This window comes from Chiloscyllium plagiosum, unplaced genomic scaffold (assembly GCF_037043375.1).
Source record: "Chiloscyllium plagiosum isolate Xiang-an unplaced genomic scaffold, Cpla_swu_hap1 HiC_scaffold_4, whole genome shotgun sequence".
NCBI classification, from domain to species: Eukaryota; Metazoa; Chordata; class Chondrichthyes; order Orectolobiformes; family Hemiscylliidae; genus Chiloscyllium; species Chiloscyllium plagiosum.
The window spans coordinates 140,615,180-140,635,334 of NW_028270142.1; the positions used below are offsets into that span (position 1 = coordinate 140,615,180).

General features: G+C 44.7%; 1 protein-coding gene across 1 annotated transcript in view; it reads right to left on the reverse strand.

Moving 5' to 3' along the window:
* Nucleotides 1-1,638: 1,638 nt before the first annotated feature.
* The window catches only part of laptm4b (lysosomal protein transmembrane 4 beta), a 51,264-nt gene continuing 32,747 nt past the window's right edge, over nucleotides 1,639-20,155 (reverse strand). The window contains exons 6-7 of the mRNA XM_043687647.2: nucleotides 15,429-15,521; nucleotides 1,639-2,751 (exon numbers count right to left, since the gene is read on the reverse strand). Of these exons, the coding sequence (XP_043543582.1) occupies nucleotides 2,677-2,751; nucleotides 15,429-15,521 (168 nt within the window). The 3' untranslated portion in view covers nucleotides 1,639-2,676. The remainder of the gene's footprint in view (nucleotides 2,752-15,428; nucleotides 15,522-20,155) is intronic.

Sequence of the window (20,155 nt, forward strand, 5' to 3'; positions counted from 1 at the left end):
TTTAAGGAACTGTAGTGATCTTAACGACAAGATCCTTGATTGGGGTAGTTAACCTGGGCCATTCAGGAAAACCCTGGCTGATCAAAATAGCCAGGAGTAACCAGGGCGGGCTGTCCTAGAGGTGGCTGGAAGGTGCTAAGGGCGGTTATGGAAGCTGTAAGGTGGGTAGGCCGTCCTGATCGCTGTCGTCCTGGGGTGGTTGGCTGTCCGAGAGGTGTCTGGAAGGTGTGTCAGGGTGGACCGAGAGCTGGAAGGGGCATGGGGTGGACTGAGAACTGGAAGGGGTGTAGGGGCAGGCTGCCTTTAGAGTGGCTGGAAGGTGGGAGGGACGGGTGGCTTGCTGGGTTGTTTGGGGGCTCTGTCTTTTATGCACTGTTTTTTCTGTAATTGGACATTTCTGTAATATGTACATGTCATTATAACTGTTTTGTGACTGAAAGTGGGATTTGAGGTTTGTCCTCATTTCCCTGAAAACTGGTTGAACAGTAGGGTTTGGGGCCTGGTTTTGCTGCTCCACTCCCTTGTAAAATTACTATTTCTTTGTATACAGCTGTAAATGTTAACTGTTTTTAGTAAACTGTGTATTGTTTAATAAAAAAAAAACAGGAGATACCAGAGCGGGCTGTCCTAGAGGTGGACGGAAGGTGTGAAGGGCGGTTAGGGAAGCCGGAAGGTGGGTAGGCCGCTGTCCTGACTGCTGTCGTCCTGGGGCGGTTGGAGAAGCAGGTCTGGCTGTCCTAGAGGTGGCTGGAAGGTATGTCAGGGTGGATCGAGAGCTGGAAGGGGCGTAGGAGCAGGCTACTTTTAGAGTGGCCAGAAGGTGGGAGGGATGGGTGGCTTGCTGGGCTGCTGGGGGTCTGTATTATATGCACTGTTTATTATGTAACTGGACTGTCTTATATGTACTTACTGTTTTGTAATGATGAAAAGTGGGATTTCAGGTTTATCCTCATCTCCCTGTAAACTGGTTGAACGTTAGGGTTTGGGGCCTGGCTTTGCTGCCCCTCTCCCTTGTAAAATTGCTGTTTCTCTGTATACAGCTGTTAATGTTAATTGTTTTGTAAACTGTGTATTGTTTAATAAAATTTTTAAAAACCAGGAGATAGCACTACCGATGTTAGAAAAAAAAACAGGGGATTTAGAATCTCCTCAGTTCAGGGACTGACTCTGAGTTGGCTGGCCACAGCCAGTGTACCGTGAATACTTAAATAAAGGGTGACTTGGGGATGGGATACCAGCCTTAGTGCAGTTATTTCAGGAACAGAAACAGAAATCGCCGGAAAAGCTCAGTAGGTCTGGCAGCATGGAGAGAAATGAGAGTTAACATTTTGGGTCAACATTGTGACTCTGTCAGTGAGTCTGCTGTGGTTTTGGAAGCTACACAAATAGAAATTAGCTGATTGCTCTAATATCTGGTTTATAGATTATAATATGTTTTACTGTTTTAAATAAATGAATCTACAGAGTTAATCGATCCCTGATGAGCAACTGATAATAGTCTAGATTAGAGTGGTGCTGGAAAAGCATGGCAGGTCAGGCAGCAACCAAGGAGCAGGAAAATCGATGTTTCGGGCAAAAGCCCTTCATGATGAAGGATTTTTGCCTGAAACGTCGATTTTCCTGCTCCTTGGATGCTGCCTGACCTGCTGTGCTTTTCCAGCACCACTCTATTCTCGACTCTGATTTCCAGCATCTGCGTCCTCACTTTTGCCGAGCAAATGATAATAGTTTAATTACCATAATAATAACTTTTTAAAAGGAAATTGGATAATTATTTGAAGAGAAAGAAATTTCCAAGGCTATTGGGGAAAAAACAGGGAGTGGGATAGCATCTTTTCAAAGAGTTAGAACTGAGTGGCCTTGATGCAATGAAATGTTACCCTTGTCTGATAATCATTAGAAGGTCAATAATTGTATCTTTTTGTAGAACAGTTACATTGCTGTAAAGGTCAAGTCTCCATAGTCTCAGAGGAGCATAGGTCTGGATTCTCATAGGAGAGAGATGACTAGTGGTGAGTTTAATCTGAGGGTCACCATACCTCAGGCGAAGGACAAGGTTGAAAAGGAATGTATGTAAGCACAGCTTTTACTAACAAAATATAATCTATTTTAAACCACAACAACAATTAGAGAAAGTGCTCAGAGTTACCTACCGATAAACCTGGTTCTCTGTTAAACACTGAATGTGGTTTATTTCCTCAATCATACTTGTGTTTTTAACTGAGTACAATAATCTCTGAGATTTTAGTGACTGGGATTTATAACCAATGTTAAGTGGCAAGTTCTCATTTTAAACATTACAACAAATGAATAAAATGCAAATCAATGCTCTTGAATCTTACTCCTGACAGCTATACCCAAAATACCCAATAACAAAAAACAAATCATGTTTCTAGAAAGTTTCACTCCCAGGATAATGCAAATGTTTTTCACAATGGAATACAAGTATGTTTGAAATAGTTGAGGAGAAAGTGAGGTCTGCAGATGCTGGAGATCAGAGCTGAAAATGTGTTGCTGGAAAAGCGCAGCAGGTCAGGCAGCATCCAGGGAACAGGAGAATCGACGTTTCGAGCATAAGCCCTTCTTCAGGAAAGGTTTGAAATAGTTGTTGGTCGGTCAGTGTGCATGTAAAGATTGTTTCAATCCTTGTGTGGGTGGTGGTTGTTCTTGTGGTCTTTAAGCTGACATATAAGGTGGAGGTGGACCTTTGGTAGGCATCGTTACAGCTTCATCACTGGGTGGCAAAAGGATCTAAAAGAAAGATAACAAGACGGTTTATGTCAAAAAGATAGTTCATGTGTTCCAACTTGCAGGTGCCTCACCACGACACCATCCTAATTACAAAAAACGGAAAGTGCTGGAGAAACCCGACACAGTGGAGAGAGAAAAAACAGAGTTAACATTTCAAGTTCCAGAAGAGACTGTAGCTGGGAAAAGGTAGTATTGAATTTGTTGGCAGGGGATTGTGGGGACGGAGAGATGGGAAGGAGTGAGTGGATAGGTGGCGACAGAGCCCAGAAACAGAGAGGCAGGCAGTCAAGGGAATGTTTGATAGTAAGCCAGGGAGGAAGAAAACTGCTAATGGGGACAATGAAGAGGTGAGGATGGGTTGGCCACGCTGAAAGCAGCCCATGTGATGACAGGGCCTGGGGTGTGGGCATGGGTAAAGGACATGGAAGAAAGTGTTCAGTCTTCAAAATTATTGATCTCGATATTGAGTCCTGAAGGCTTGAGGATCCCCAAGCAGAAAATGAGATGCTGTCCTTCCAACTTGCACTGAACCTCTGAGTAGGCCCGATACAGAAATGTTGGCCGAGGAACTCAGCGGTGATTTATCCTAATTACTCTGACTGAAAGACAAAGGATAAGCTGAGAGTTTTATAGCACCTTTCACAACCCCAAGACACCCCCAAGCTCCTTCCAATCTTTCAGTGCTTCCTGAAATTTATTGTAATGCAGGAAAGGGGGTGGCCATTTTGCTCCTACAAACAGCAATGTGAGAACTCAGCTAGCCAATCCCTGCACAGCTACTTCCAAACCCTTGACCCTTCCCACCGAGAAGGACAAAGGCAGCAGATCTGTACGATCAACACTTAAATCAAGAAAGCGCACCAACGCCTCTACTTCCTCAGGAGGCTAAGGACATTCGGCATGTCTACAATCACCCTTATCAATTTTTATAGATGCACCACAGAAAACCTCCTATCAGGATGCATTTCAGCTCGGTACGGGAACTGCTCTGCCCAAGACCACAAGAAATTACAGAGAGTTGTGAACGCAGCCCAGTCCATCACAAAAACCAGCCTTTCTTCCATTGACTTTGTCAACATGTCCCACTGCCTCAGGAAGCAGCCAATATAATCAAAGACCCCTCCCACTCCCATTAAACTCTCTTCCACCTCTTCCATCAGGCAGAAGATGGAAGTTTGGAAACATGGACCAACAGATTTAAGAATATCTTCGTCCCCACTGTTATCAGACTTATGAACAGACCTCTTGTACAATAGAGTTGATCTCTCTCTGCACCTTCTCTATAACTGTAACAGTATATACTGCATTCTGTTATATTACCCTGATGTACTTATGCAAAGTATGATTGGTCTGGATAGCACACAAAACAATACTTTTCACTATATCTCTCTGCGACAGTAATAAATCCAATCATGTCAAATCAGAATCTCCATAAGTTCCCCTCCAAGCCAGGCACGCTGTTGGAACTACATCACTGTTTCTTCACTGTCAGTGAAACAATAACTCACAGCCCCTTCTCTAACAGCACTGTGACTGCAACCATTCAAGATGGCAGGTTGATCACCTTCTCAAAGGCAATTAAGGTTAGGCAAGAAACATTGAACTCAGCAGCAATGCTCACATCCAGTAGGGAAATAAAGAAGAAAGTGACTTTTGTTGAAAGATAGGGCTTACTTAAGGGAAACTGGGCAAAAGTGAGGACTGCAGATGCTGGAAACCAGAGTTTAGATCAGAGTGGCGCTGGAAAAGCACAGCAGGTCAGGCAGCATCTGAGGAGCAGGAAAATCAACATTTCGGGCAAAAGCCCTTCATCAGGAATGGAGGCAGGAAGCCTCCAGAGTGGGGAGATAAATGGGGGGAGGTGGGACTGGGGAGAAGGTAGCAAAGAGTACAATAGGTGAATGGGGGTGGGGATGGAGGTGATAGATCAGAAAGGAGGGTGGGGGAAGGTAGCAAAGAGTACAATAGATGAATGGGGGTGGGGATGGAGGTGATAGATCAGAGAGGAGGGTTGGGGAAGGTAGCAAAGAGTACAATAGGTGAATGGGGGTGAGGATGGAGGTGATAGATCAGAGGGGAGATTTTTCCAAATAGTGTCAATGTACTCCACCCCAGAGAGTGGGCAGAATCTTGGTTTGACATCTCATCTGAAAGACAGCCTCTCAGGCAATATATCCCCCTTGGCTCTGATGTATCTGCTTTGATTTTTGTGCTCATGTTTCTGAGGCCAATCATCTCAGCTCCAGGGCATCTCTGCAGGAGTCCCTCAGGGTAGCATCCTCAGCCCAACCACCTTCAGCTGCTTCATCAATCACCTTCCCTCCATCATAAAGTCAGAAGTGGGGATGTTCACCGATGATTGCAGAGTGTTCAGCACCATTCGCGACTCCTCAGACACTAAAGCAGTCCGGGTTCAAATGCGACAAGATCTGGACAATATCCAGGCATGGGCTGACAAGTAGCAAAAACATTCGCCAGGCAATGATCAATTCCAGGTCATCAGCAAAAAGAGGACAAGACGTGATAATCACCAGGAGGTGATTACATTACCCAAATGTGACCGAATGCATCCGGAGTCAATGTTGAGGCCTCGCACAGCAGCTCTCACCTGACCGTACCCCAGTGCTGCTGCCAACTCTGCTGGGTTTGTCCTGCTGGTGGGACAGGGATGGTGATGCTGGTGTCTGGGACATTGTCTGTAAGGTGTGATTCCATGTGCATGACTAGGTCAGCCTTCTGTTTGATTGGTCAGTGAGATACTTGTGCTGGCATAGTGGAGAAGGGCATTCACGTTCCCGAACTGCAATTTGATTCCAGACTTTACTGAATTCATCCACCATGAGGAGAAGTTCGAAATCTGTGACCCTAGAATGTTAATCTGGGTGACCAACTCAGTGAGAGGGCCCAGAAATGGCAAATGGAGAGAAGTTGCATTTTGGAAAGTCAAATCAAGGTAGGTGTTTCAGGGTGAATGGTAGGGGCTCAAGGGAGTATGGTTGAGCAGAAGGACCTTGGAGTTTGTGTGCACGGTTCTCTGAAAGTGGAGTCCCAGGTAGACAGAGCAGTGAACAAGGCCTTTGGCCCACTGGCCTTCATCAGTCAGGACACTGAGTATCAAAGTTGGGAAGTTATGTTGTGGTTGTAGGAAGTGCTGGATGTCTTGAAACGGTTAAAAGTGAATAAATCCCCAGGACCTGATCAGGTGTACCCGAGAACTCTGTGGGAATCTAGAGATATTTTTATCATTGATAGTCACAGGTGAGGTGCAGGAAGACTGGAGGTTGGCAAACGTGGTGCCACTGTTTAAGAAGGGCGGTAGAGACAAGCCAGGGAACTATAGACCGGTGAGCCTGACCTCGGTGGTGGGCAAGTTGTTGGAGGGAATCCTGAGGGACAGGATGTACATGTATGTGGAAAGGCAAGGACTGATTTGGGATAGTCAACATGGCTTTGTGCATGGGAAATCATGTCTTACAAACTTGATTGAGGTTTTTGAAGAAGTAACAAAGAGGATTGATGAGGGCAGAGCAGTAGATGTGATCTATATGGACTTCAGTAAGGCGTTCGACAAGGTTCCCCATGGGAGACTGATTAGCAAAGTTAGATCTCATGGAATACAGGGAGAACTAGCCACTTGGATCCAGAACTGGCTCAAAGGGAGTAGACAGAGGGTGGTGGTGGATGGTTGTTTTTCAGACTGGAGGCCTGTGACCAGTGGAGTGCCACAAGGATCGGTACTGGGCCCTCTACTTTTTGTCATTTACATAAATGATTTGGATGCGAGCATAAGAGGTACAGTTAGTAAGTTTGCAGATGACACCAAAATTGGAGGTGTAGTGGACAGCGAAGAGGGTTACCTCAAATTACAACAGGATCTTGACCAGATGGGCCAATGGGCTGAGAAGTGGCAGATGAAGTTTAATTCAGATAAATGCGAGGAGCTGCATTTTGGGAAAGCAAATCTTTGCAGGACTTATACACTTAATGGTAAGGTCCTAGGGAGTGTTGCTGAACAAAGAGACCTTGGAGTGCAGGTTCATATCTCCTTGAAAGTGGAATCGCAGGTAGATAGGATAGTGAAGAAGGCGTTTGGTATGCTTTCCTTTATTGGTCAGAGTATTGAGTACAGGAGTTGGGAAATCGTGTTGCTGCTGTACAGGACATTGGTTAGGCCACTGTTGGAATATTGCGTGCAATTGTGGTCTCCTTCCTATCGGAAAGATGTTGTGAAACTTGAAAGGGTTCAGAAAAGATCTACAAGGATGTTGCCAGGGTTGGAGGATCTGAGCTACAGGGAGAGGCTGAACAGGCTGGGGCTGTTTTCCCTGGAGCATCAGAGGCTGAGGGGTGACCTTATAGACGTTTACAAAATTATGAGGGGCATGGATAGGATTAATAGGCAAAGTCTTTTCCCTGGGGTCGGGGAGTCCAGAACTAGAGGGCATAGGTTTAGGGTGAGAGGGGAAAGATATAAAAGAGACCTAAGGGGCAACTTTTTCACACAGAGGGTGGTATGTGTATGGAATGAGCTGCCAGAGGATGCGGTGGAGGCTGGTACAATTGCAACATTTAAGAGGCATTTGGATGGGTATATGAATAGGAAGGGTTTGGAGGAATATGGGCCAGGTGCTTGCAGGTGGGAATAGATTGGGATGGGATATCCGGTCGGCATGGATGGGTTGGACCGAAGGGTCTGTTTCCATGCTGTACATCTCTATGACTCTATGACTATGACATTGGTGAGTCTGCACTTGGAGTATTGTGTTCAATTTTGGTTACCTTCTTGTAGGAAGGATGTTATTAAACTGGAAAGAGTGTAGGAGAAACTTACAAGGACGTTGCCAGGACTCAATGGTCTGAGATATTGGGAGAGGTTGGACAAGCTAGGACTTTTTTCTTTAGACGGTAGGAGATTGAATCTTATTGAAGTGGATTAGGTCATGGGAGGCATGGATAGGATGAATGTACTCAGTCTTTTCCCAGGGTTAGGGAATCAAGGACTAGAGGGCATCAGTTTAAGGTTAGAGGGAAAAGAATAAAAGGGAACATGAGAGACAACTTTTTTATGCATATGGAATGAGGTGCCAGCGGAAATGTTTGAGACTGGTACATTAATAACATTTAAAAGGCATTTGAACAAATACATGGATAGGAAATGTTTAGAAAGGTTTCGCCAAGTGCAGCGAAATGGATTAGTGTGGATGGACATTTTGGTCGGCATGGACCAAAGGGCCTGTCTCTGTGCTGTAGGACTCTATGACTGTAAGTGAAAACCCACCAATCAGAAAGATTTAGCCACCGAGCCCTTCTTTCTTGAGTGTGTTTTATATTAAAGAATGAAACACCAAGCAGATCTTTCTTGAAATTGTGGGATGTAGAAAGTATACTCCAATGGCAATATCGCCCCTTCTACTTTTGTTGTTCCCATCTTGCTGTTGGTTGACTGTCTCTCAATGGTTCGATATATACAGTGGCACTATTTATTCTGACAATGTTCTCAGGGTACAAATGGGAAGGTACTCTTGGAGCTAAAGGCTGGAAACTGAACCCATTTGTCTTTCACACCTCAATCCAAACCACGAGTTGCAATCAATATCCTCCCTTGCTACCTGCCTGCTCGAGTACTCAAGCCCCAACATTAATACAGGCAGCCTGGCTCCGAGCTGGATAAAGACTGTCTGATGTGTGCTTGAAGCATTAATCCACATGCCGTGAGTGAGACGCAAGATGCATTGAGAGAAGATTGTTTCAACATCTTTACACATTCAGCAAGAAGAGGGCATGGTCGCCTGTTATTAATTAGATTAGATTAGATTACATTACAGTGTGGAAACAGGCCCTTCGGCCCAACAAGTCCACACCGACCCGCCGAAGCGTAACCCACCCATACCCCTACATTTACCCCTTACCTAACACTACGGACAATTTAGCATGGCCAATTCACCTGACCTGCACATTTTTGGACTGTGGGAGGAAACCGGAGCACCCGGAGGAAACCCACGCAGACACGGGGAGAATGTGCAAACTCCACACAGTCAGTCGCCTGAGGCGGGAATTGAACCCGGGTCTCTGGCGCTGTGAGGCAGCAGTGCTAACCACTGTGCCACCGTGCCACCCACACGGTGGCACGGTGGCACAGTGATGACTGTGGAAACTGTGATGACTGTGGAAATTTGCAAGAATCGCAGAATAGTTACAGAACAGCAAAAGGCCATTCTGCCCATTGGTGCCTGCACTAGTCCTATCCCCTGGCAGCACAGTCTCAGCGAAAGGGAAACGTTGAGGCCTCACAGCCTATTGGATACCTGTCACATTGCATATTGTGCTTCTGTCTCCTCACACCAAATAGTCTCACTGACTAGTCAAAAGAGTTCAGACAGAGAAAGACTGCACACTGCTTTGTATCATTCATTCACGGGATGACAGTGTCACTAACTAGGGCAACATTTATTGTCCATCCCTAATTACCCAGAGGGCAGTTAAGAAGCAACCACATTGCCATGGGTCTGGAGTCACATGTAGACCAGATGGGGTAAGGATGGCAGTTTCCTTCCCTAAAGGACGTTAGTGAACCAGATGAGTTTTTCCCAACAATTGGCAATTCATGATCGTCATTAGAATCTTAATTCCAGTTTTTTATTGAATTCAAAATCCACCATCTGTCATAGTGGGATTCGAGCCCAGTCTCTGGAATATTACCTGGATCTCTGAATTAATAGCCCAGCAATAATACCAGTAGGCCATTACCACCCCCCTGTTCTTGTCCTTTATGCTTTGGTTATTTGTGGTCCTTGCCTTTGTTGCCCATCGCTATTCTCCCTTGAACTGAATGGCTTCCTCGGTCATTTCAGAGGGCAGTTAAGAGTAAACCACGCCTCTGTGGGTCTGGAGTCACGAGTAGACCAGCCCAGGTAAGGATGACAGATTGCCTTCCCTGAAAGGCATGAGTGGACCAGATGGGTTTTTTTACAACAGTCGATGATAATTCCATTGTCACCACTGGAAAGGCTGAATGGCCTACTCCTGCTCCTATATCTATTGTTCGGTTACTGAGACCAACTTTCATTTTCAGGTTTCTCTTTCATTAATTGAATTTAAATTCCACAAGTGTCTTGGGGTAGAGAGGTGGTCGGAGTGGGGTGGGGGATGAATTTGAGTCCTTGTTGCCAGGGCTTTAAGTAGATAGCATGGTGGCTCAGTGGTTAGCACTGCTGCCTTATAGTCCCAGGTTCAATTCCAGCCTTGGGCATCTGTCTGTGTGGCGTTTGCATGTTCTCCCCGTGTCTGCATGGGTTTCCTCCCACATTCCAAAGATATGCAGGTGAAGTGTGTTAGTCAGAGGGGGGTGGGTTACTCTTTGGAGAGTTGGTGTTGGGCTGAAGAGCCTGTTTCCACACTGTAGGGAATCTAATCTAATCTCTGCATTTCTGGCCATGGGATGTTACTCCACCACCATCTTTAACTTCATCATCAAGATAAGGCTCTGGTAAGTTGCAATTATATTGTTAGGTCAGTTCTCTCTTCATATACAATGACATTCAGGCATGTAATTGAACTGCTGTGTATTATTCAGAGCGACTGCCTTATAAGTAAATTGATGAAACTGAGAGAAACTGTGTCCATATCAGGAGCTAGCTTGTGTTTATAATATTCACTTAGTTGCCAACCAAAATTAATTATTAATAAAATAAACAATGGCACTAAATGCTCAGTACATTATATCTGTTTCAGTCAACTAATTAAAGATTAAAAACTAATTAAATGAAGAATTCGATCTCCTTTGCTCTCTTGCAAAGACATCTTTCCCCAGCCCAGCCACTTTCCTCATCCCTGTCCCCAGCTCTGCCAAACCCCCTTTAAAACCCTCTAAAACTCCACATCCCTTGGGGTGGCACAGTGGTTTGCACAGTGGCACATTGGTTAACACTGCTGCCTCACAGCGCCAGGGTCCCAGGTTCAATTCCAGCCTTGGGCGACTGTCTGTATGGAGTTTGCACATTCTCCTCGTGTCTGCATGGGTTTCCTCCCATAGTCCAAAGATGTGCAGGTCAGGTGAATTAGCCATGTTAAATTGCCCATAGTGTTAGATGTATTAGTCAGGGAGAAATGAGTCTGGGTGGGTTACTCTTCGGAGGGCTGGTTGGGTCGAAGGGCCTGTTTCCACACTGTAGGAAATCTAATCTAACCTAAAACCCTGTCTCCATTTCGGATCATTCATCTACACCAATAACTGAATGCAATGTTGTCCTGCTCAATACTCATCCCTCAATCGACACTGCAAACAAATAGAATAGCGGATAATTGTCATGTCCCTTTATATGGGAGGTCGTTGTGTGGAAATTGGTTGCTGTTTTTCCCACATCACAACCGTGACCGCATTTCAAAAGTATTAGAATTGCTTCAAAGTTCTTTGCAACCTTCAGTGGTTATGCAAGGTGCCACATAAATGCAAGTTTCGCTTTGCTTTCTTTCAAATTAACCCTCTGCATCTTAATATCACATAACCACAATGAAAGCATACTCTGACAGCCAGCACTGATCACATCCACTGACCTGTTTCAATGTATCTGGTGAAGTAGCAATTTGAAGTCCTTATGAATTTATGGTTTAGAGATGCTGGTATTGGACTGGTGTGTACAAAGTTAAAAATGACACAACATCAGGTTATAATCCAACAGGTTTATTCAGAAGCACTAGCTTTCGGAGCGCTGCTCCTTCATCAGGTGATTATACACCACAACTATCTGATAAAGGAGCGGGCGCTCCGAAAGCTAGAGCTTCCAATTAAACCTGTTGGACTATAACCTGGTGTTGTGTGAGTTTTAACCTTATGAATGTATGCCTTTAAATTTTGGTTTCTGTGGAAGTTATTTAAGCAATGAGTAGTGGCAATGGCTGGCAGTAAAACACAGGGTGGAGTAGGGGTTATATTGTGAGAGGCTTTGATTTTTCTTTTGTGCACACACACTGGTCCAGCTCCCTCAGAGCCAGCTCTCAGAGTGACAGAACCTCTAACACTCCTTTTTTTTTGAAACCCCCCACACTACTGCCTAACTGCGGTAGTGCTTATTTTTTCCCCAGCACCCATGTTGTGTGTGTGTGCAGGTGTGAGAGGCTTTGATGCTGCTCATTCCCTTATCAGAGCTGCTCTGAGGGACATACAATCAGATGGGAGGTTCCAGCACCCCTTAGGTGGGCAAAAGGTAGTTAAAATTGGAAGACGAGTAAGCTAGCAGCTGATTCCAGGAATAATTAATAATAAATAATTCTGTACTCACCTTGTTACATTCTGACCTGCTGAACAGATTCAAAAGATATGATCTTTTCTAAAAACATTTCCATCTTACCATTTTTATGATATAATAAAGTGACCTTTTTAACCTGTCCAAAGATGTTTCCTTTCTCTCTTTATTCAAGATGGCTTCGCCAACAGTGGGTCAACCATCTTCTATTTTCCTTTATCGTTCACAGAATGCGGGGTCGCTGGCTGGACCATCATTTATTGCCCGTCCCTAGTTGCCCCTTGAGAGGGTGGGGATGAGCTGCCTCTTGAACCACTACAGTCCACATCCTGTAGGTGGACACACAGTGTCCTTGGACCCTAACATCTCTAGGTCAATCTTATCCTCGAGTGAGGCTGTCTAACCCTCTTCACCACTCCTACACTCTAACACCAACATACCATTCCCAAATTTCAGGGAGAAGGTGCAATAATGGTATTCTCATTGGACTAGCACAGGCCAATGAGCTAACAGGTGGTATGGCGGCTCAGTGGGTAGCACTGCTGCCTCACAGTGCCAGGGACCCGGGATCGATTCCACCTTTGTGTGACTGTCTGTGTGGAGTTTGCACATTCTCCCCGTGTCTTCATGGGTTTCCTCCCATAGTCCAAACTTGTGCAGTGGACTCGATAGGCCGAATGGCCTTACTTCCGCTCCTATGTCTTATGGTCTTAGGTAGATTGTCCATGGGAAATTTCCCATAGTGTCCAGGGACGTGCAGGCTAGGTGGGTTAGCCATTGGGAAATGCAGGGTTGCAGGGATTGGGTGGGGGAGCTGATTCTGGGTAGGATGCTCTTTGGAGAGTCGGTGTGGATTGATGGGTCAAATGGTCTGCTTCCACTCTGTAGGGATCCTATGATCTGGAGACACAGGTTCAAATCCCACCCTGACAGCCAGCAGAAATTAAATTCAGTTAATTAATCTCAAAGAAAACTTTTCTCACAGTAATGATGACTCTGAAAGTATCATCGATTGTTATAAAAACCCCTGGAACGTACTAATGTTCTTCAGAGAAGGACATGCACCCTCATCTGGTGGGGAAGGGTACTGCACACAGTAAGGAGACACTGGGTCAAAGTTTGGAATGTTTACAGAGGGTGGAATTTGTGAGGCAGACCAGGAGTGGGTTTGAATAATCAATTCCAGAGTTAACGAAGGAACGGATAAGGGATTCAGGAGCAGGGGAGCTGAGGCAGAGGCGAACTATGAGGATGTTATAGAGATGGAAATAGCCGTTTCAGTTGCAGGACAAAGATGTGGCCAGATATTTACTCTGGGATAAATAGAAGACTAAGGTTGTGAATAGAACACTTTAAGTCTCATACTCTTGTCAGGGAGACAGATAGAGGAGACGGGTAGGGAATAAAGATAGGTATTGGTGGGAGGGGGCAATGACAATCGCAGTAAACATGGCTTGACAACATTGGGCAGAATGGTGGAACTGAAAAGCATTCTCATTCGTACTGTTGGAAAGGAGAGGTGGCAGGAGTGATTCATCTCTGAGGTGCATTCCATAAAAAGGGGGTGGGATGACAGGGTTGGAGTTGGGAAAGGACAAGTATGACACAGAAAACCTGGAAGGTAAGGTCTTACCAACATCCTACACTGTCTGTTTGGTGAGCCACTGGTGCTGGTTTGGGGAAGGGGTGGTGGATGTCTATGGTTGTGAGGGTGATGGAGGAATGGGGAGATTTTCAGACTAACTTGCTGGACTGGAGGACAAACTCCCTCTTCCTTGTGACCCTCAAGCAGTGCTGTAAAGACGTTTACGAATTGAATTTGGCCCGTCTTGTCTCATTTCACTTGTGTTTCCTGACGACGTAGGTTAAAATGGAATCCTTGTCAAATAGGGACATACCCCCTAATTATAATATTTGAAATGAATGAACCTTTTCCTAATATCAGATTGGTTGTCCACACCCTGCTCCACCAGTCGTAAAACTAAAAGTGGAAGCCTTTGAGGTGGAAAGGGTTCAGGTGCCAAATTTCTATCCTCCCTTTCGAACAAAATTGCTGCTTTTTTTGAATGATTAAATTTAATTATGAGCTCTCACTGAAATAAGAGAAGGACAATAATCAAACTGTCTCACATTATAGGTCAGTTTGTCTGAAAGCCCTCACAATGAGGGTATCCAGTGTTATTATCTGTCTATGTAATAGGAGACTGGATACTGATCAATAATGGAGTAGGAAACTGTCCTGTCTCTTTTTGATGAACCATTGAGTGTACTCAATCATTGAAGGTGGCAAAGCAGGTTAGTAAGTGGTGAAATGGAATCCTGAGCTGTAGAAATAGGCACATCAAATACAAAATCAAGATTATTATGCTGAATCTTTATAAAGCAATGACTTGCTCTAAAGTTGCCTTATTCAGTCATTGAATGGGCCCAGTATTTATTGCCCATCCCTAGTTGCCCCTTGAGAAGGTGGGGGTGAGCTGCCTTCTTGAACCGCTGCAGTCCATGTGCTGTAGGTAGACCCACAATGCCCTTAGAGAGGGAATTCCAGGATTTTGACCCAGCGACACTGAGGGAATGATGATATATTTCCAAGTCAGGATGTTGAGCGGCCTGGAGGGGAACTTGCAGGGGGTGGTGTTCCCATGTATCTGCTGCCCTTGACCTTCTAGATGGAAGTGGTTGTGAGTTTGCAAGGTGCTGTCTGAGGAGCCTTGATGAATTTCTGCAGTGCATCTTGTAGATGGTACACACTGCTGCTACTGAGCGACGGTGGTCAACAGAATGGATATTTGTAGATGTGCCGATAAAGTGGGCTGCTTTGCCCTGGATGGTGTTGAGCTTCTTGAGTGTTGTTGGAGCTGCATCCATCCAGGCAAGTGGGTAGTATTCCATCACACTCCTGACTTGTGCCTTGTAGATGGTAGGCATGTTTTGGGGAGTCAGGTGGTGAAACACTTGCTACAGAATTCCTAGCCTCTGACCTGGTCTTGTAGCCACTGTATTTATATAGTTAGTGGCTGCCTGGATGTGCATCCAAGTGTTTATGCTGCTCGCTTTTTGAGGATTCTGTCTGCTCTCTTCAAAAAGGCAGCAGCAGGCTTCAAGATGGCTGCCTTCCCCTTTTTACCTCTAATGCTAAGTAGGTAGCTCCTGGTGACACTTAGCACCACTGATTTGGTTCCTGAGTACTCACAGTTCAAAATGCCACCACCATAGGAGCAAGTCAGGATATGGAATCTATTCATCCATCCCGTCCTTTCAAAGTACAGCCTGAGGAATTGTGTAGCATCCATTCAACAATTAGATAGCAAAAAGGACTACACCCGATGTGATTTCCTGCACCTTCAGGTCAACAAGAGGGTGGTGTTGAACAAATCTTTTCCCAGAGAAGAGGATAAAGTGAAAAGAAATGAAAGCATTGAATTTTACACTTACCGCAGTGTCATTGGTGACGTAGACTAAAACATCTGCTGACCGTCTGCCATTGATGTATCTGTAGCAGTTCCAGACGCAGCCAATTAGGTAGGCCTGGAAAATACAAGAGATTGACGTCTTAGTTCAAATTTCTAAACCGACAGAGTGTCCATATCTGCTCAGCTTTGATCCAATGGAGGACAAGATAACACAGAAGAAGCGATCAAAGTGCTTCCAACATTTTACGCTTTGTTTGTCAAGCTGTGACATTTGTTAATGTGGATGAGAATGTGGTTGTTGTACACCTCAGGAATTCCTGTCAGGCCCACAGACTTTATGGTTTTCCTGGCAGCATGTCCTGGTGATGGAGGGAGAAGACCACACTAGATCTCTGCAAATGGAGGATGTTCCGATTGGTGTTAGGACGGGGAATTCCCAACTGGTACCTTGGATGGTCCACATCCTGGGGCCTACCTGTCTTCCCTCAGTCACTGTCTCAAACCATGGAAGCCATCTCCTTTCTCAGAGATTGTCCAAGCTCCCCTACCTCCACCTTTCCCCTCCCCAAGCTTCTGTTTCTTTCCTTGTCCTGTTACCACTCCCTTCCACTAGTTACCCTATTTTCATTTCATTTCTCTTGACTTACACCCTATCACAGACTATCCTAGTAAATAAGGAGCAGGAAATGAATGGGCCTTTCTCAGAGTCGAGGGCAAGTGAGGCATCAGTGTTTGAGCCCCAGATAGTTACAATCTTAATGAGGAAATCAAGTTCAATATTTCCAAGTTTGCTGACAACACAAAACTCTAAAATGGATTATAAAGACCATACCATTGCATTTTTCTGCATTTTTGATTATGGACTGAAAATGAAAAAGAACTGTTTTTAAAATCAAAGAGCAAGGAAGGATTGCTGTGCTTTTTAAAAGCACCTGATACTCATTGTAAAGGCTGTTTATATAGCTTCTTGTTCAAGCAGTTGAGAGTTGAGGGGACGTTTAGTTACAGATGAGCTGGATCCAGGGGCCTGTGTATGAATGGAAATTCAGCCAGCAACGTATAGCTGATTGGTCTGCAGAATGTGACCCGTTGTCAATAATAAAACATTTCTGCCTGCCAACAACCATGTGATTGGCTCCTGGGGAACTGAACAGCTTGTGGGTGTGAATGAGATAGCCAGAAGGCTTTGAACATCCAGGAAGGAAGGTGCCGTCGTTGTCTCTGTGGTTAAAAAACCCTAAAGCCTGAAGTTAGCCAATCTATTTTCCCTTACCATTTACTGTAAGCTGAGACTTTTCGCCAATAAGTAAGAGGCATTATAAATTTGTGATCCAGTCACTGTGTGCCTTCTGAAAGGAAGTGAAGTACATTGGGAGAAGAGAAATTGGCGACAGCATAGCCTGACAGCCAAAAAGATCATCTCAACTAATTCTGTGGACAGGGTCTATAAATCAGCCTTCCTAGTCTTTCCCTTCATTCATAATACCAATGCTTTTTTGATGTGTATCCATGTTTGTCTGCATGTCACAAAGTAATAGAGATGTTCAGCACAGAAACAGACCTTCAGTCCAACGCATCCATGCTGACCAGATACCTTAAATTAATCTAGTCCAATTTGCCAGCATTTGGTCTATATCCATCTAAACCTTTCCTATTCATATACCCATTCAGATCACTCTTAAATGCTGTTATTGTACCAGCCTCCACCACTTCCTATGGCAGCTCATTCCAGACATGCACCATCCTCTGTGTGAAAAAGTTGCCCCATAGGACCCTTTTAAATCTCTCCCCTCTCACCTTAAACCTATAGCATTACTGCTGTACCTAGGGAGGATATTCCTGGGAATACATCCAGTGAAGTTATTTGGGTGGAACTGAGAAATAAGAAAGGGACGATCGCCTTATTGGGATTGTATTATAGACCCCTTAATAGTCAGAGGGAAATTGAGAAACAAATTTGTAAGGAGATCTCAGCTATCTGTAAGAATAATAGGGTGGTAATGGTAGGGGATTTTAACTTTTCAAATATAGACTGGGACTGCCATAGTGTTAAGAGTTTAGATGGTGAAGAATTTGTTAATTGTGGACAAGAAAATATTTTGATTCAATATGTGGATGTATCTACTAGAGAAGGTGCAAAACTTGACCTACTCTTGGGAAATAAGGCAAGGCAGGTGACTGAGGTGTCAGTGGGGGAGCACTTTGGGACTGGGGACCATCCTTCTATTAGCTTTAAAATAGTGTTGGAAGAGGATGGACCAGATCTAAAAGTTGAAGTCCTAAACTGGAGAAAGGCTAATTTTGATGGTATTTGGCAAGAACTTTCAAAAGCTGGTTGGGGGCAGATGTTCGCAAGTAAAGGGATGGCTGGAAAATGGGAAGCCTTCAGAAATGAGATAATGAGAGTCCAGAGAAAGTATATTCCTGTTCGGGTGAAAGGAAAGGCTGGTAAGTATAGGGAAAACTGGATGACTAGAGAAACCGAGGTTTTGGTTAAGAAAAAGAAGGAAGCATATGACATGGGAGATCAAATGAATCCTCAGAAGAGTATAAAGGCAGTGGGAGTATACTTAAGAGGGAAATCAGGAGGGCAGAAGGGGAACATGAGATAGCTTTGGCAAATAGGGTAAAGGAGAATCCAAAAGGATTTTATCAATACATTAAGGACAAAAGGGTAATTCAGGAGAGAATAGGGCCCCTCAAAGATCAGGGTCGAGAGCGTGGTGCTGGAAAAGTGCAGTAGGTCAGGCAGCATCCAAGCAGCAAGACTTCCTGATGAAGGGCTTTTGCCCGAAACTTCAATTCTCCTGCTGCTTGGATGCTGCCTGACTGGCTGTGCTTTTCCAACACCACACTCTTGAATCTGATCTCCAGCATCTGCAGTCCTCACCTTCCCCTCAAAGGTCAGCAAGGCAGCCTATGTGTGGAGCCGCAGGAGATGGGGGAGATGCTCAATGAGTATTTTGCTTCAATGTTTACTGTGGAGAAGGATATGAAGATATAGAATATGGGTAAATAGATGGTGGTACTTGAAAAATGTCCATATTACAGAGGAGGATGTGCTGGATGTCTTGATACATATAAAAGTGGATAAATCCCCACGATCTGATCAGGTGTATCCTAGAACTCTGACCCCCTTGCTGAGATATTTGTATCATTGATAGTCACAGGTGAGGTGCTGGAGGTTGGCTAACATGGTGTCACTATTTAAGAAAGGTGATAAGGAAAAGCCAGGGAACAATAGACCAGTGAGCCTGATGTCAGTGGTGGGCAAGTTGATAGAGGGAATCCTGAGGGACAGGATTTACATGTATTTGGAAAGGCAAGGACTGATTAGGGATAGTCAGCATGATTTTGTGTGTGGGAAATCATGTCTCATGAACTTGATTGCGTTTTTTGAAGAAGTAACAAAGAGGATTGATGAGGGCAGAGAGGTAGACATGATCCATATGGACTTCAGTAAGGCATTTGACAAGATTCCCCATGGGAGACTAATTAGCCAGGTTAGATCTCATGGAATACAGGGAGAACTAGCCATTTAGATACAGAACTTGCTCAAAGGTAGAAGACAGAGGGTGGTGGTGGAGGGTTGTTTTTCAGACTGGAGGCCTGTGACCAGTGGTGTGCCACAAGGATCGGTGCTGAGTCCACTGCTTTTCATCATTGATTTGGAGGTGAGTATAAGAGGTTTGGTTAGTAAGTTTGCAGATGACACCAAAATTGGAGGTGTTAGTGGACAGCGAAGAAGGTTACCTCAGATTACAATGGGATCTTGATCAGACGGGCCAATGGGCTGAGGAGTGGCATATGGAGTTTAGATAAATGTGCGGTGCTGCATTTTGGAAAAGCAAATCAGAGCAGAATTTATACACTTAATGGTAATGTCCTGGGGTGTGTTGCTGGACAAAGAGACCTTGGAGTGCAGGTTCATAATTCCTTGAAAGTACAGTCATAGGTAGATAGGATAGTGAAGAAGGCATTTGGTATGCTTTCCTTTATTAGTCAGAGTATTGAGTACAGGAGTTGGGAGGTCTTGTGACTGTGCAGGACATTGGTTAGGCCACTTTTGGAATATTGCGTGCAATTCTGGTCTCCTTCCTATCAAAGAGATGTTGTGAAACTTGAAAGGATTCAGAAAAGATTTACAAGGATGTTGCTAGGGTTGGAGGATTTGAGCTATAGGGAGAGGCTGAATTAGCTGGGGCTGTTTTCCCTGGAGCGTCAGAGGCTGAGGGGTGACCTTATAGAGGTTTATAAAATCATGAGGAGCATGGATAGGATAAATAGACAGAGTCTTTTCCCTCGGGTTGGGGAATCCAGAACTAGAGGGCATAGGTTTAGGGTGAGGGGAAAGATATAGAAGAGACCTAAGGGGCAACTTTTTCACACAGTGGGTGGTGCATGTATGGAATGAGCTGCCAGAGGAAGTGGTGGAGGCTGGTACAATTGCAACATTTAAAAGGCATCTGGATGGGTATATGAATAGAAACGATTTGGAGGGATGTGGGCTGGGTAATGGCAAATGGGACTAGATTTGGTTGGGAAAACTGGTTGGCATGGACAAGTTGGACTGAAGGTTCTGTTTCCATGCTGTATATCTCTATGGCTCTATGACTCTATTCTGTGACCCCTAGTTCTGGACTTCCCCAGCACTGGGAACATTCTTCATGCATCTGGCCTGTCCCGTTCCATCAGGATTTTATGTGTTTCTGTGAAATCCCACCTCATTTTCTAAATTCCAGTGAATAC